Genomic DNA, 17,058 nt, shown 5'->3' on the forward strand with positions numbered 1-17,058 from the left:
TTTGGTTTAAATTATAATAATTAAAACTCATTTGCACTCTCCACACATACCAACTTTCAAAAGTAGGTTGAGAAGGAAACCAATGTGGGAGTTACAAATTCCTACAGATACTGACAGCTTCAAAGAAGATGGCAATTGAACTCTTGCAATGTATCACTTGACCTTTCTTGTTTAGAAAAAGTCTTTATTTAAAAAAAAGTGATGTAACCTAGTTTTCCTTGATGTCTAATTTTAAAAATCATAAAGAATAAAGATGTTTAAAAATGCCTAAAGGGTTTTCTTTGTTGTTCATAAGTATATAGAGATAAATGATGATATTTTATATAGATACCTTCTCATCTTTATAGGTTTTAGATAAAATCAATCATAGGAGAAAAATGCTGATAAATGTATTTCACATTAATCTGTAGCAAAACTGAATAGTAAAAAATGAAGAAACAGTTTTCTTTGATCCTAAAAAGGTTTACTAATTAGGCAAGACCATATTATGACCCAATTGTCAGAAAGCAAGGCAGTAGCAATACCTTATAATAATGCTACCTTATAATCCAAGAGCTTTTAAAGAAAACATTTTATTTCTGTTTTTTCTACAAATATATTAGATGAACCATTACAATTTTTTCATTCAATTTTATGAAATACAAACCAACTATTTACTAATACCAAAGAAATCTAATTGCCTGACTGTAACTCCTTCACTGTTTCACTGTGATGCTAATACTGCTTTTGTGGTGCTGAATGTTGAGGACAACCTCTTGTCCTATTTCCACTGGGATGGGACTATCCAGTACAACGGCAGCTTGTTTCCAGTGTGAGGTCTCACTGGATGTATCCAGGCTAATCTCTTCATCAAGATACACGTGATACCAGAATGGAATGGCAGTCACTTGTCCAGATTTACAAATCTGCACCTAAAAAAAAGTATTTAAAAATTTTTTTAAAATCATAATAATTAAAGAATTGAAAATTCCTAACATGTGACTCTCAGGATATTGAAGATAATTTTGAATTGGTATGCTTTTATTTTTTGTTAGTTATCAACTTTAGGAAAAGTCACTGAAGTGCTTCCAGTTTTAATGTAAATTAAAAGAATGAAAAATGAACCAGGCCTATGATGGAGTTAGGCAGGCAATCAGCAACAGGGAAACAGAGTCACTGTTCTGTTTTTATTAATACACATTTTTAATACAAGAAAATTCTGCTATTCATGGCATTCATGCTAGGAATTAATTTTGTGTAATTCTCATAGGTCATAGTAAAAGTTCAAAGCCTCCAGTGGACACTAAGGAGACACTACTAAAATCAATTGGAGGGGCAGCTAGGTGGCGCAGTAGACAGAGCACCGGCCCTGGAGTCAGGAGTACCTGGGTTCAAATCCGGCCTCAGACGCTTAACACTTACTAGCTGTGTGACCCTGGGCAAGTCACTTAACCCCAACTGCCTCACTAAAAATAATAATAATAATAAAATCAATTGGGGTGAGGTGGGGATGGGAGAACAGGATACAACAATTTAAAGACCTTATCTGATGTGTACAAATGTCTCTGACAAATAAAAAAATATACTGTATCATTCATTAAGACTAATATCAGTTTAAATTGCTATGTTTATAATTATATTTTCTATTGGGCTTTTAATAGAAGAAATAGCATCAATCACCTAAAAATATGTATAAAATTTATATTCTTCCTTTCTTTTTGGGGGTATGTCAGAAGGGGAGAGGATAAGGAGGAACTGACTTTCCCTGTATCACTTGGGCCAGAAGTATGGTAGCTATTCATAGGCCCAATCCAATACTTAATCAATAAGGAAGCTTTAATCTGCTCCATTTTTCTGACCTCCTTAGCCCCTCCTTAGCTTGGTAGCTCTCAATGTCTGGAGCATCAGTGGTCTTAGCAAAGATATCCACTTGGCTTTGGCCCTACTCCAGTTCAAGAACTGAGTTAAAATGACCCCACAGGCCTTAGCCTCCTCTAATAACAAAGATTAGAGATATATGTCGCCACACCCAGCAAAATGTACATTTTCCCCTCACAGAAAACAATACTACATGATAGAGAGATGCTTTTCAAGATATTATTCTGCAAAGCAACTAAAGCTAGAAAATTAATTAAAGTTTCTGAACAAAACAAGCAGTGACAACTTAGTTATTTCATCCTTACCTTCACTTCTCTGTTAGAATTGTTCAAATATGGATTCATCAAATCTAATCTTAGAAGTTCAGTCGGCTTGCTTAAGGGAATACAGGGCAAAGTGGAAAGGTCCAAAAATACCCGTACAGGAACCTATAGAAAGAATATTGAAATCCCAAGAAATGAATATCATCACCTTCCATATGAGGAAGATTCACTATTATCTTAAAGAAACAAAAACTTGCTTTATAAAAGCAAGGGGTAGGGCAGCTAGATGGCACAGTGGATAAAACATCAGCCCTGGATTCAGGAGACCCGAGTTCAAATCCGGACTCAGACACTTGATATGTATTAGTTGTGTGACCCTGGGCAAATCACTTAACCCTCAATGCCCCACAAAAAATACATAAATAAATAAAATTTTTAAAAAAGAAAAGCAAGGGGTGAAACTTTGGCAATTAACAGCACTAAAACTTGTTATCCATAAACTTCAGGTTTAGTATACAAATTGTAGAGAAATCCAATTTTATAATTAGAGGGCCAAAGAAAGAAGATAGAATTTTATGCCAGTAAGACATATTGCCAAATGTTCACTCATCAATTAAACAACACCCTTTAGGAGGTAAAAAGCAATAGGTAGCTATAATTATTTTGAGCCTATTTTTTATTTTTAAAAATTCTGAAAATTTAGTAGCCTTGGAAATATGATATTTACTCTCCAAGGCTTCCTTTTCAATCCAGTTTCCTAGGTCCATTAACAGAACACAGAAAAAGATGGGACAAAAAGAACGTTTTCTAATAATTTACCCCTTTTATAATCCTTAGTCAAGTTATATTTATTTCCCAAAGGGAATATTAATATTAATTTACTGCAAAACTAAATATTAAACTGTAAATTATTGGTGTCCTTTTAAGCAATATTAAGATGGGGGAGGGTCTTACTAGTTTGGTTTGAAGAAATAGCGTATCATTTCTCTAGAAGTACTTTAGTTACCATAATTTCCTCCCTTCTCACCTAACTGTGGAGCACCATCAACAACAAAGCAGCAAACACTTTTTAGGGACCCACTATGCTAAGCGCTCCATGAGATGTAAAGATAAGAAATACACTCGGTCTGCCTCCATGGAGCTTAGAATCTAGCAGAAAGAGTACAAAGTATGTAAAAATAATAATATACCATCAGAACAGATACCCAGATTCAAATGAAGAGTCAAGTTCTGACCCAAAGACTTCCCTATTCTAACCTCCTTCCCTCTTCAGGGAGCCTCGAAAAGAAAGCATTTTGGTCCTTTTCTCTCTACTGAACTTCTCACAGTCCACTTTAGCTCCACTATAAGAAATCCTCCTTCCTTCCACAGAACAGCAGCCTGTTTCACCATTCCCCACCCCCGCTTGTAGCCCTAGCTCAGTTATCTCAAGAGAATCATTTAAACTTCCTTTACTTTATTTGTATAAGGCTGCAAAAGATCATGGTTAATGAGGGTTAAGAGTGCTGCTAGTGATAGATACCTGCAACAAGGAAAGCTAGACATTTGGAAGTGGGCCTTAGATAAAGTAAAGAACAAGAATACCATCGATCTCAAAAAACCCTTGAGAGTGTCCTGAAGTGCTTTTTGGAATCAAAGTCTGCATCTTCTTGCTTCTCATACTCCTCATTAAGCATGTTTTTGCCCTCAATTATTAATAATGGAATAGCACTATCTACTAAAATTTTACACTGTAGATGTTTTTAGTTAAAATATTACTTTTGTTGGCTGATATAAGACCTTTACTATCACTTGTTTTTTAAATGGCTGTTCATGACGCATTTTAACAGTATTTTGTTTCCCCAATTACACATAAAGACAATTAACATCCATTTTTGAAAATTTTTGAGTTCCCAATTTTTTCCTTCCCTTTCCACTCCATGAAAAGGTAAAAACTTTAAACAGGTCATATTTGTAGAATCATGTGAAACATATTTCCGTATTAGTCATGTTGGGAAAGAAATAGACCAAAAGAAAAAAGACAAAAAAGATAAAGAAAGTGGGAATAGTATGCTTCAATCTGCATTCAGATTCATCAGTTCTTTCTCTGGATGTGGAAAGTATTCTTTATCATCCTGTGGAATTGTATTGGATCACTGTATTTCTGAGAAGAGCTAAATTATTCATAGTTGATCATTGCAAAACATTGCTGTCACTATGTAAAATGTTTCGCTGGCTCTGCTCACTTCATTTTGCATCAGTTCATGAAAGTCTTTCCAGGTTTTTCTGAAATCCACCTGCTTGTCATTTCTTAGGGCACAAGAGTATTCCACTACATTCATATACTTGTTCAGCTATTCCTCAATTGATGGGCATCCTCTTGATTTTGAATTCTTAGCCACCACAAAGAGAACTGCTATAAATATTTTTGTACACATATGGCCTTGTCCCTTTTTTACAATCTCTCTGTGATATAGACAAAGTAGTGGTGTTGCTGAATCAAGAGTTATGCACAGTTTGATTGCCCTTTGGGCATAGCTCCAAATTGTTCTCCAGAATGGTTGGATCAGTTCACAACTCCACCAGCAAAGCATTAGTGTCCCAATTTTCCCACATCCTCCCAACATTTATCATTTTCCTTTTCATTCATATTAGCCAATCTGATAGGTAAGAGGTGGCACCTCAGAGTTGTTTTAATTTGCATTTCTCTAATCAATAGTGATTTAGAGCATTTTTTTCATATGACTCTAGATAGCTTTGATTTCTTCATCTGAAAACTGCCTGGTCATATTCGTCAGACCATTTTATCAACTGTGCAATGACTTGCATTTTTACAATTTTGACTCGGTTCTCTATATATTTGAGAAATGAGGCCTTTATTAGAGATACTTGCTGTAAAAATTTTTCCAGCTTTCTTCTTTATTTTGTGGTTAGATTTATCTAGTTCTGAGAAGGGAAAGTTGAAGTCCCCCACTACTATAGTTTTACTTTCTATTTCCTCCTTTAACTCATTTAACTTCTCTTCTAGAAATTTGGATGCTATACTATTTGGTACATATATATTTAGTATTGATATTACTTCATTGTCTATGGTACCTTTTAGCAAAACATAGTGTTCTTCCTTGTCTCTTTAAATTTTTTGCTTTTGCTTTGTCTGAGATCATGACTGCTACCCCTGCTCTTTTTTACTTCAGCTGAAGCATAATATATTCTGCTCTAGCCTTTTACCTTTGGTCTGTGTCTCCTTCAAATGTGTTTCTTGTAGGGGCAGCTAGGTGGCGCAGTGGATAAAACACCAGCGCTGGATTCAGGAGGACCTGAGTTCAAATGCGGCCTCAGACACTTGACACTAGCTGTGTGACCCTGGGCAAGTCACTTAATCCCCATAGCCCCGCTAAAAAAAAAAAGAAAGCCAAATGTGTTTCTTGTAAACAACATATTGTAGGATTCTGTTTTTTAATTAACTCTATTTGTTTCCATTTTATGGGTGAGTTCATCCCATTCACACTCACAGTTATGATTACTACTAACTCTGTATTTCCCCCCATCCTATTTTTCCTGTTTATACTTTTCTCTCTTCTCCTTTCACCCTGTTCCTCCTCACCAATATTTTGCTTTTGATTACCACCTCCCTCAATCTGTCTTTTCTTCTATTAGTCCCCTCCCCCTTTCTTGGCTGCCTCCCCTACTACTTCCCTATAGGGTAAGAGGGATTTCTATACCCAACTAAATGTATATATTACTCCCTCTTTGCAGCAAATCTGATGAGAATAAAGTTGAAGCAATGTTTACCCCCTCTCCCTTCTTCCACTGTAATAGGTCTTTCATGCCTCTTCATGTGATATACTTTATCCCATTCTGCCTCTCCCTTCCTTCTTCTTTCAGTGCAATCCTCTTTCTTACCACTTAATTTGGGGGGGGGGGAGAAGGTTAACTGACTTTTCCAGGGTCACACAGCTAGTAAGTGTCAGGTATCTGAGGCTGGATTTGAGCTCAGGTCCTCCTGAATCCAGGGCTGGTTCTTTATCCACTGTGAGCCATCTAGCTGCCCTTAATTTTTTTTTTATATTATCTTATCAAAGTCAATTTATACCCACATCCTCTATGTATATTCCTTCTAATTGCCCTAATAAAGATAGATTTTTTTAAAAGAATTACAAGTAACATCTTCCCATGTAGGGATATAAATAGATTAATATTATTGAATAACTTATGTTTTTTTTCTTTTCCATTTATCTTTTTATGCTTAAGTCTTGTATTTGAAAAACAAATTTTCTGTTTCATTCTGGTCTTTCCATCAGGAATGTCTGAAGTCCTCTATTTCAGGGCTTCTTAAACTTTTTCCACTCACAACCCCTTTTTGCCCAAGAAATTTTTACATGATCCCAAATATAGAACTATATAAAATAGGTATACATAACCTTTTACTCTTGCCAACTTTTTTGTGATCCCCATGTTCAGGTATGTGACTCCATATGGGGTCATGACCCATAGTTTGAGAAGCTTTGCTCTATTTCATTGAAAATCCATTTTTCCCCTTGAAAGATTATGCTCAGAAGTTGATTCTTGGTTGGTGGATTTTTTCCAATTTCTATTTTGCCCTCTGGTCCTATGATATCAGGGAAGTTTTCCTTAATAATTTCTTGAAACATGCTGTCCATGGGGGTAGCTAGGTGGCACAGTGGATAAAGCACCAGCCCTGGATTCAGGAGGACCTGAGTTCAAATCTGGCCTCAGACACTTGACACATACTACTGTGTGACCCTGGGCAAGTCACTTAACCCCAATTGCCTTACCAAAAAAAAAAGATGCTGTCCAGGCTTTTCTTTTGATCATGTTTTTCAGTGGTTTAATAATTTTTATTTTTTTTGGCGGGGCAATGGGGGTTAAGTGACTTGCCCAGGGTCACACAGCTAGTAAGTGTCAAGTGTCTGAGGCTGGATTTGAACTCAGGTACTCCTGAATCCAGGGCCAGTGCTTTATCCACTGCACCACCTAGCTGCCCTGGTTTAATAATTCTTAAATTATCTCTCCTGGATCTATTTTCCAATGAGGTATTTTACATTTTCTTCTTTTTTTTCATTCTTTTTATCTTGTTTGATTGATTTTTGATGTCTCATACAGTCATCAGCTTTCACTTGTCCAATTCTACTTTTTAAGGAATTGTTTTCTTTTTCCAAGCTACTGACAATTTTTTCATGATTTTCTTGCATAACTCTCATTTCTTTTTCCAATTGTTCTTTCTGATTTTTAAATTCCTTACTTGAGCTCTTCCAAGAGGACTTTCTGTGCCTGAGACCAATTCATATTTCTCTCTGAGGCTTCACATGTAGGCAATTTGACACTGTTGTCCTCTTCTGAGTTTGTATTTTGATCTTCCCTGTTGCCATAATAGCTTTATATGGTTTTTGCTCATTTTCCAGCCTATTCTGAGACTTTTTTTGTTTGTTTGTTTTGGGGTTTTTTTAGGCAATTGGGGTTAAGTGACTTGCTCAGGGTCACACAACTAGTAAGTGTTAAGTGTCTGAGGCCGGATTTGAACTCAGGTCCTCCTGACTCCAGAGCCGGTGCTCTATCCACTGCGCCACATAGCTGCCTCCAATTCTGAGACTTTTAAAGTTGAGCTTTGCTCCTGGGATACAGGGGGCACTGTCCCAAATTTCTTGTGCTGGGGGGAGAGGTAGAGGAAGAGTCTGATCACTGGCTGTCTGCACCAGGTTCTCCAGGGCTAGCAGTTCACAGCTGTGCTGTGATCTCTAGGTCTACTTTAGCTGCCTGCAGCAGGGCATCTGGGCTTTCCAGACCTGATCACTAACCTGCTATGTTAGGGCTGGAAGCCTCACTGGCCTACTAAGCCAGAACTGCAAGGCCTCAGCTGCTGATCTGTGCTGGGGTTAGGGGCCTCCTGCTTGCTTGCCCAGACACTACCTGTGCTCCCCTTTTACCCAAGTGATATAGATCTTTCCTGCAGTCCCAATAAGTTATCTTAGGTTGGAAAATTGTTTCACCCAGTCCTTTTTGGGGTTTATTGCTCCAGAATGTGTTCTGAGGCATGATTTAAACTTGTTTCAAGGAAAACTAGGGAGAGCTCAGGCAAATTCCTGCCTTTTCTCTGCCATCTTGGCTCTGTCTCCTCCCCCTCACCATCATTTGTAATATTGTTTCCATGGAAAATACATTTAAGTACCAAGCATCTGACTTAGCAAAGTTTTACAATAAAATGACTTTGTTAACTTTGGGGACTGGTCATAAAGAGAAAGCAGCAATGTATACACACTGACTATAAACATATCAATAATAAAAGCAACAACAAAATCTGGTGAGGAAAATGGTTACAAAAGGGGAGGTTTATTTGTTATGTTATTAAAGTTAATAGCTTTTTTGTTAAGTATAAAGAACAAGTTTATAGTTTCAAGAAGTTTTAAATTCTTGTGTATTTGAATGTTCTTTTTGGTTATTGTTTATAATCTTTAAAGCTGACTTTGTAAAAATATTCAGTGCAGTAGGTCATTCAAATGGAACCAGGAAATATAATCTATAAAGCAAAACAATCAGGCTAATGATTTTTTTGGGAAAGTATTATGGTTAACTTGGTAGTAGCTGATTCCTGTAGAAACAAAAGCTTTCAAGTTACAAAATGATATCTCAGCTTGTATGTATGTCTTATTTCACTTTTTTTTTAATCAACTAAAAATAAATGAGCTACTAGCTGTGTGACCCTGGGCAAGTCACTTAACCCTCATTGCCCTACAAAAAATAAACAAACAAATAAATAAATGAGTTACATTGTGGTGGTGTTGGTTGTCTGTCCTTTGTTCTCAAAGAGAACTATGACATTGCAAGGTGATGTCATGACTTGCAGTGAATTGGATTTAAGTGAGGGAGAGGGCTATGCAAGGTCACCAACCTTATTTTCTCCTTCAGAGCCATCTGTAGCTAATGGCAAGATATACATCAGGAAGACAGGAGATGGCTCCAGATATTTAAGGCAACTGGGGTTAAGTGACTTGCCCAGGGTCACACAGCTAGTAAGTGTCTGAGGTGAAATTTGAACTCAGGTTCTCCGAACTTTGGAGCCAGTGCTCCATCCACTGCATCACTTAGCTGCTCCCACAATATGGTACAGTGTCATGAAGGCTTGGGTTCAGGACTCACTTCTGAGACATCCGACCCTAATCAAATTGCCTAACTTTTCTTTTTTTTTTTTTTTTTGAGGGGCAATGGGGGTTAAGTGACTTGGCCCGGGTCACACAGCCAGTAAGTGTCAAGTGTCTAGGTCAGATTTGAACTCAGGAACTCCCGAATCCAGGGCCGATGCTCTATCCACTGCACCACCTAGCTGCCCCCATTGCCTAACTTTTCAGTGCCTGAGGGAAACTCTCTAAAACTCTAATTTGCAGAGCAGGTACAGATCTGTATTGTTGAAATCCCCCACCAGAAGTTTCCAGTACTGATGAAATCAAAAGTTGAATTAAAAAAATGAAAAAGAAAGGGTCATAGATTCTGAGCTAGAAGGGATCTTCTGGTGAGTTGAGTCCAACCCCCTTCATTTTGCAAGTTGTGACATGGGGTCTTCAAGTCCTCTGACTCCAGAGCCAACACCCTTTTCACATTCAGTTCAATTTGCAATGAGCTCATGGTACTTGTTTTCCAAAGTATTTTTACCATTTTTTATTGACCAGATTTATCTTTGATAGTAACCTGTTTTAGTTGTTATCATTCAGACCCCTGGGTCTAAAGGATAGGCCAGTTAAATGAAACCAGAGGGAGTAACACAAATTGAAATTACTTCATGGAAATTCTGTATATATGTTAGCAAACTAAATTAATCTATACCATTTCATAGTCACTTAAGTATCAAAACTATGATGTAAAAACAAACAAACAGTAGAATCTGAGTTACTGACTTACAATCCTCAATTAAACAGCTGTCTGCTGGTATTTTTTCCTGAAATAACGTCACAGGAGGAACCCCTGATGTTCTACACTCAAAAACTGACTGACTGAAACCTCTGGAGACAAGATAAAAGCTTCAGAAATTACTTTAAAATTTTCTTTGCATGAGTTCATTATATTTTAATGGATTTGAAGCTAGGGATTTCACAGAACCTCCAGGTACAAGGTCACTGTTGAAAGTAAGATTAGAAAACTAAGTATGCTACTGTGCTCTTCTTGCTCTGTTTTCTCAATCTTGTCCAAATACCAATAAAAATTCTTTCCTGTAGGAAGCAAGCTATTTCCCCAAAACAGGTGATAAGTAAAATACCTAAATGGTTTCCAAGGAATACTGATGGAAGTCGACAGTATCTTTTGCTTTAGAGCCCTGATTTACGAGAAACCTAGGTTTTAAATTTTAAAACAAAAAAACAAGAAACCCACCTGGAACTGGTTAATGAAAGGTGCTATATTCAATCCAAGAGTTGGTTCAGTCCCTTGAACTGCATTCTCTTCAACCAGTGTCTGTGATTCCACAAGCATCCCCAACATTAGTACATACTGAGGAAAGATTTTGCCTCCAGATTGTAATAAGCATCTATAAAAGATGGATATTTTTAAAGAAAAACTGAACTACTGACATATGTTTCCCAATACCAAAAGGAAACATAGGCATGTGAACTTGAGAGCTGTTTGCTGTTCAAAGCTGAAAAAAAGCAGTACAATGCAATACTATTTATCTATATCTGAAAACAGACATGAAGAATATCAGCAGATAATTGTAGCCCACCTACAGTCTACAGGACCATCAACTGCATGACTATGGAACTAAAATTAGTACCTAGTGAGAAAAATATTGAGATCTTGCTCAATAAACCCTGGGCAAATGGCCACCATCCTCCAACCAGCTCTAGGGACAATGTGCCCCAATTTGTGGGAATAATGAATTTGCATTTTGGGGGGGGGGAGCTGCCTGTTTTCCAGGCCTACCCACAAGTATGAAAGAGGGTTATGTGATTGGAACAGGTGAAAAAAGTTGAGAGTAGATACAGAGGAAATGTAAACTTACTAGACATAGGAGGAATAATGAGAATAATATATATTTATTTCTTTAATTCATAATTACCTAATTTAGAAGGGAATTTCCTTCAATCTCTCCAAATTAAGGAGGGTTTACCTCTATTTAGAAATTAGTATTATTCTAGTCTCTTACATGCTAAATTTCTTCTGAAAGAAAAATTGCCAGTGACAAAAATCTGATTAATGAATTATAGAACACTTATAAACAAAAAAATATTTTTTAAAGAACATTTGTAAACAGTCTAACAGAACTATCACCTCATTGCTATTGGCTAATAGTCTATCCCCAAATACTCATTTCACTATTTGTAAAATACAAATAACATGGAGGTGTAACAATTAGAATGACACCACCTGCTGGAGACTTACTGTAGAAAAGCTCTGCCATGAGGTGACAGTCTCTGAGGGCAGACCATGTTTTTTCTTTGGCATCAGGAAGTGACAATTGCTTGTGGAGGAAGAAGGGGGAGCCTGGCGCTCTGGCGCTCTTTCCTGTGGACTTGGGCGGAGAGCGGAGCTAGAAATGCGCTCTCCCTTTAATAGATGAATGTAGGTCTTTCCTTCTCTCTTTACCAAATTCTTATTCTCCTTAATAAATGCTTAAAAGTCTAACTCTTGCTAAAGCTTATAATTTATTGGTGACCACTCATTAGATATTTTAGACAGAATAGCTAGAATTTTAGCCTTTAACAGATGGCAACCATGAAGGGATGTAAGAGAAAACCAGATTGATGAAATCAAATATTTAATTATTGCAAGTATAATACAATGGTAGAAAGAAGATGCTACTAACTTCACATCATCATAGATGGATTAAGCTTTACATATGCACTCACAAGGTTGGTGGTAGTTCTTGGAATGAAGATGGAATTTTGTACAAAGGTCTTTTTTAATAGCTAAGCTTCAGGAAGCTAAACTAAGGCAAGGAAATGGAGCTTGATGAAAGAATAAATTAAGAAACTGAAACTGACAGATAAACTAAACTATGGAAAGATTTGTGTGAACTGATGGAGAGTAATGTTGGCGAACAATTTATAACTATGACTACAACACTGTGAACCATTACAACTAGTTGACTTAAAAACTCTAATCAAAGTAATGACTAACCCTGACTCCATAAGAAAGCTGATGATGAAGCATGATACCCAGTTCCTAACAGAGGGGTGATAGATGAGTGGTGCAAAAAAAAAGATATAAATTTTTAGACAAGGACATTTGTGGATTTGTTTTGCTCACAAAGGATTATTTTGTCTTTTTGGTAAATGGTGAAGGGATGGGGAGTAAGGTATAAAAAAGGGGATAAGTGATAATGATGTCAAAAAAATTTCAAATGACAAAAAAAGTTAAGAGGATAAAAATAAATAAAATTAAAATCTTTCTCCCCACCCCAATCAGTCTTTATATATGTAGGAAAAGGCTGGATAAGCTCACATTTCCATTCATATTCTCAAGTTTTTTACCTATTAAAAAGTCACTTCCAGGGGCAGCTAGGTGACGTGGTGGATGAAGCACCGGCCCTGGATTCAGGAGGACCTGAGTTCAAATCTGGTGTCAAACACTTGACACTTACTAGCTGTGTGACCCTGAGCGAGTCACTTAATCCCAATTGCCTCACCAAAAAAAAAAAAAAAGAAAAAGAAAAGTCACTTCCCAGTCAATAGGTGTATTTACCTAGGCAATGGTCCCCTCAAACAACTAGGCTAGGAAAGGTCTGACCAGAAGATCTCAACTCAAAATTTGCCCACCAATCATCAAACAAAAGAAAATATTTAGGTAAATTTGAAAAAAACCAATACCTTAATAATTGCTAAGATGATATGACTTCAGTTCTACTAAGGGATTTTGTTTCTAATGACCACATCATTTTTCATCTAATTGTTTAATTTCTGAGGTCTTTGAAGCTTTCTTTTTGATACTACAGGAAAAGTTGTCCTCAGAGGCAACTGAACACTTTATTTTATAAGGTTTCTTTCAAATTATGTTGACACTGTTAGATTAAAGATAAAATTTCCAGATTCTAAAAATGCAGAATTGAGAGATCAAACACACACACATCTTAAGAAAACTAACACAAGTGCCAAGAAATTTGCTTTGAGCAGTTTTGCTCTATAAATACTTTCTCGATTAAGTAGAAAAATTTTATTAAACCAATATATCACATTTCCCTAAATAGACATTTTCCTGCAAATATAGATGTTAATTTTCAATGATTAATCCTCCTTGCCCCTTATAAAACTGAGAATCTCACCTTCTTACCCATTAAATAAACACAAGCAAAAGATGGCCTCCAACTAAGTATTTTTCTGAACTGAGTTGACAAAAGTTCTAAGTCTTTAGGTAGGTAACACTCAAAATGGATTACCTTCATAAATCACTAGCACATCAGAACCAATTTACTGGTGAACTGGGGTTCCTGTCTGATTTCTTAAATTACAACAGGTATAATACAGTATGCTAAAACTTCATTAATGGCATAAGAGCAAATAGAATTATCTGCTAAAATGTAGTGATTCATTTTATTGTAAAAAAAAATTAATCTAATTTTTCTTGAGAGTACAGACAGCACTGAAATAGACTCTGCCCAAAGCTTCCTGTTGTTTACCTTCATCCATAGATTCGGTTTATGGTAGCCACAAGAGGGTGCCATTCCATGAATTTAAGGAAAACACACTAGGTTAAAGAAAGTATGAAAGTGAATGACACACTTAAATCTGCTGTAACAATTAAGAAAACTGTAAATCAGTCAATCCACAAACAATTGGCTGAATTAGTCATCAAAAACTGAATTGCCAGAAAAATCCCCATAAAAACCTCTAAGCACTGAGAAATTGGATGATGAACTAATAAATATGTCTAGCCACAATCCTACTTAAGTAGTGAATGGAAAATCCTTAAAATGTGTATTCCACATTATTTCCAAGTTAAAGTATCCCAAAAGCCATTCATGGACTCAATGATCTGTTAAGAAAAGTAATGTTCTTTAGCTATGTTCAGATGATATAATTTAAAAAAACAACACCACCAACTTTTACATCTGTTTAGTTTTGCTAGTATTAAGAGTATTTTGTGGCTGCTCATACCACTGCCATTGCCAGACTCCTCTGAGGAATCCATTGCAAAGCCAAATGTTGTCTCAGACCCATCTGTGCCTTTGATGGTGAAAATATGTTCTAACTCCAAAGTCTAGCCATAAATGGCAAAAGTTCTAAAAAGGAGAAACTCTCTTTTGGAAGTGATGGGAGTTTGGATTTGTACCATCTCTTTTTCCTAAATATATGCCATTCTTCCCCCTTCTCTTTTTCAGAAGGCTTAAGTACAGCAACAGAGAATCTTGAGACAGAAAAGCTTTCATGATACCGCACACAAAGTCCATGAGAAAATAAGCAGGCATCGGAGGACAGGCCCAGCAGACAATGGATATGAAATGTACCTCTGAGGGTAGTTGGTTCTGAACTACCTTGTTCCTCATACATCCATTCCCTTTTATCTAGCCTCTTCAATATGCCAAACTTTATCTCTATAAAATCTTTATGAGAATGCATATAGCAAGGGTATTCTGGCTGAAAATATGAGAAGTGAATCAAGAAGGCTTTTCACAAACAACTTTCTACAACACACCATATCTTCAGTCACACAATCGCCTGAAAAAAAGGCAAGATCTCAATGTGTTTATTTTTGGTTGATGATTTTTACTAAGCTGAATCTTAAATGTTCTCCACCAAGTGTCTCCCAGGTGTGTCTTAAGACCACAGGAGTCTTTGATAGATATACCCAGAGAAAGAACTTTGTTCAATTATCTCCTAATCTTCAGTTTCAAGCAAAGTATTAAATAGGAAAACATAAACTTGCCAAAAGATGTTTGCCACAGTCATGGAGAATACCCTGTGCAGAGTCTAAACAGAAGAGGAGCTCCACAGAGGGCAGTTAGGTCCTCCAGATGCCTGGGTTTGACATGTGGATTGCTGCAAGATAGAACACTACAAAACCTTCTCAACGAGACCCACAACCTTTTTAAAGAGATTGAGCTAACAATCCAGAAAAGAAACTAAAAATGGATAAAGAATATACATTACTCATGCTGTGATATGTAGTTAAACTGCAATCCATTTAGGCAGTCCAATGTGATATCTATACATCTTATACAGGTCCTGACAATTAGATAAGCCCAGAACTGAACAGGAAAAAGGGGGCAGGCTGGGTTGAACTTGCAAAACTGCATAGCATTCTCAACAATCCCAAACTACTCCCTTTTTAACACTGTTATTCTTCCTGCAATGCTAGACAGCAATAAATCATGCAAGGATCAAAACTGTGGGTGACCCAAAGGGCAGTGAAGGAACATATGTTGAATGTATCACCAATGATGACTTGCATGTAAAATATGGCATAAAAGTGCCTTCTAGGAAATATCTGATCAGAAGAGGAAGAGAGCCAGTTGTGCAAAAATAGTAAGAGAAGAGACAGTCAGTCAAGTGCTACACTTTTATCCAGAGAATGTGAAAAGACTTGGAAGAAGGCCTCCACCACTCTTGGTACATCTTCTGTGTAGGATTTACAAAAGGACAAGAAACACACAGAATGAAAAGCATGCATGCACTATGACCCACATCAATGGAATCCTGAATCTACTAAATTAATGAAATCTCATTTCATTACTTTTATTAAGATACAACTTTCAAACAAAAATCTATGAATACTCATTTAATCTGACAGTGAGCATCTAAGGTGTGCAAAACTATGAGAGGTATTTTGGGAACTACCCTCAAGAAAGAGTTATAAGAAATGAGACAGGTAATTGAAAGTTAAAAAATGAAAAAGAAAAAAAGAAAGTTAAAATATGGCAAGCAAAAAGGAGAACTACACACCCCATCAAGGTGTTACAGTCTTCTGATTACAAAAGAGGAGTTCCAAAATGTCTCTGCGCAACAAGATCACTGGAATAAGTGTATAGCTTGTTAAGGCAACTACACTGAAGGGTACAATATCTTTTGTTTTGTTTTGTTTTGTTTTGTTTCCTGGCACTTTTGTCTTACTGATCAAGGTTGCTTCTCCAACCTATACTCTATATTTCCTACAAAAGAGCTCCAATTGATTTAATTTTTTTTTATTTTTTAGTGAGGCAATTGGGGTTAAGTGACTTGCCCAGGGTCACACAGCTAGTAAGTGTTAAGTGTCTGAGGCCAGATTTGAACTCAGGTACTCCTGACTCCAGGGCCAGTGCTCTATCCACTGCGCCACCTAGCTGCCCCCGACTTAAATTTTTAACATACATTTTTCCTACTATATCCTGTCCAAAAGAATCCCCCCAAATTAAGTATTCCTTTTCTTGCAAATCCAACTAATAGAATTATAAGACTTTCTTTTGGGGAGGCAGGGGGGTGGAGGTAGGGAAAGCAATGAGGGTTAAGTGATTTGCCCAGGGTCACAAAGCTAGTAAAATTGTAAGACTTTCTGTTTTCAATGCCAGAAAGAGAAGCCAAGTTTTCTTTAAGTGACAACTCCCTCCCCTTCTTAAGACAGATCATGATCGAAACAGAGTAGGGCTTAAGACCTTGTACTGGAGCCTAGCAAAGAAGGATTTTCACTCCTTAATATAGTTCCAAGTATTTTTTGCATACCCTAAGTATAGAAAAAGTTAAATCATCTCTACACATCCTGAACTTTGAACCTCCATTCTAACTCTGTCACTTGAGGCTATTCAATTGCTGTTTTCTTCTATGGACTTCCTTCAAAACAGCATTCCTATCACCTTAGAGGGTAACAAAAGACATTACCTCGGGTACCTCAGTAGGAAAAGCAAAAAGATAAGAACACTGTCGAGGAGAAGAATGTGAATAAGAGTCTGTGATTTTCCATGTACACAAAACACTCAAGACTCATTTTCAAGGTCAACAAATGTGCCATGTTCATTATTAAGGATCACATGTGCAGATAAAAGTAATTT

The 17,058-nt window shown here is 36.8% G+C and overlaps 1 protein-coding gene across 4 annotated transcripts in view; it reads right to left on the reverse strand.

The window, feature by feature from the left end:
• Positions 1 to 496: 496 nt before the first annotated feature.
• Positions 497 to 17,058, reverse strand: part of PRMT9 (protein arginine methyltransferase 9) — a 48,310-nt gene continuing 31,748 nt past the window's right edge. For 2 of the 4 annotated variants that reach the window (XM_043972421.1, XM_043972420.1), the window contains 3 exons: positions 10,479 to 10,632; positions 2,163 to 2,285; positions 497 to 911 (listed from right to left, as the gene is read on the reverse strand). In XM_043972421.1, the coding sequence (XP_043828356.1) occupies positions 696 to 911; positions 2,163 to 2,285; positions 10,479 to 10,632 (493 nt within the window). In that variant the 3' untranslated portion in view covers positions 497 to 695. The remainder of the gene's footprint in view (positions 912 to 2,162; positions 2,286 to 10,478; positions 10,633 to 17,058) is intronic. The other 2 variants (XM_043972422.1, XR_006353619.1) reach the window with 2 other exon arrangements.

The sequence above is a fragment of the Dromiciops gliroides genome, chromosome 6 (assembly GCF_019393635.1).
Source record: "Dromiciops gliroides isolate mDroGli1 chromosome 6, mDroGli1.pri, whole genome shotgun sequence".
NCBI lineage: Eukaryota > Metazoa > Chordata > Mammalia > Microbiotheria > Microbiotheriidae > Dromiciops > Dromiciops gliroides.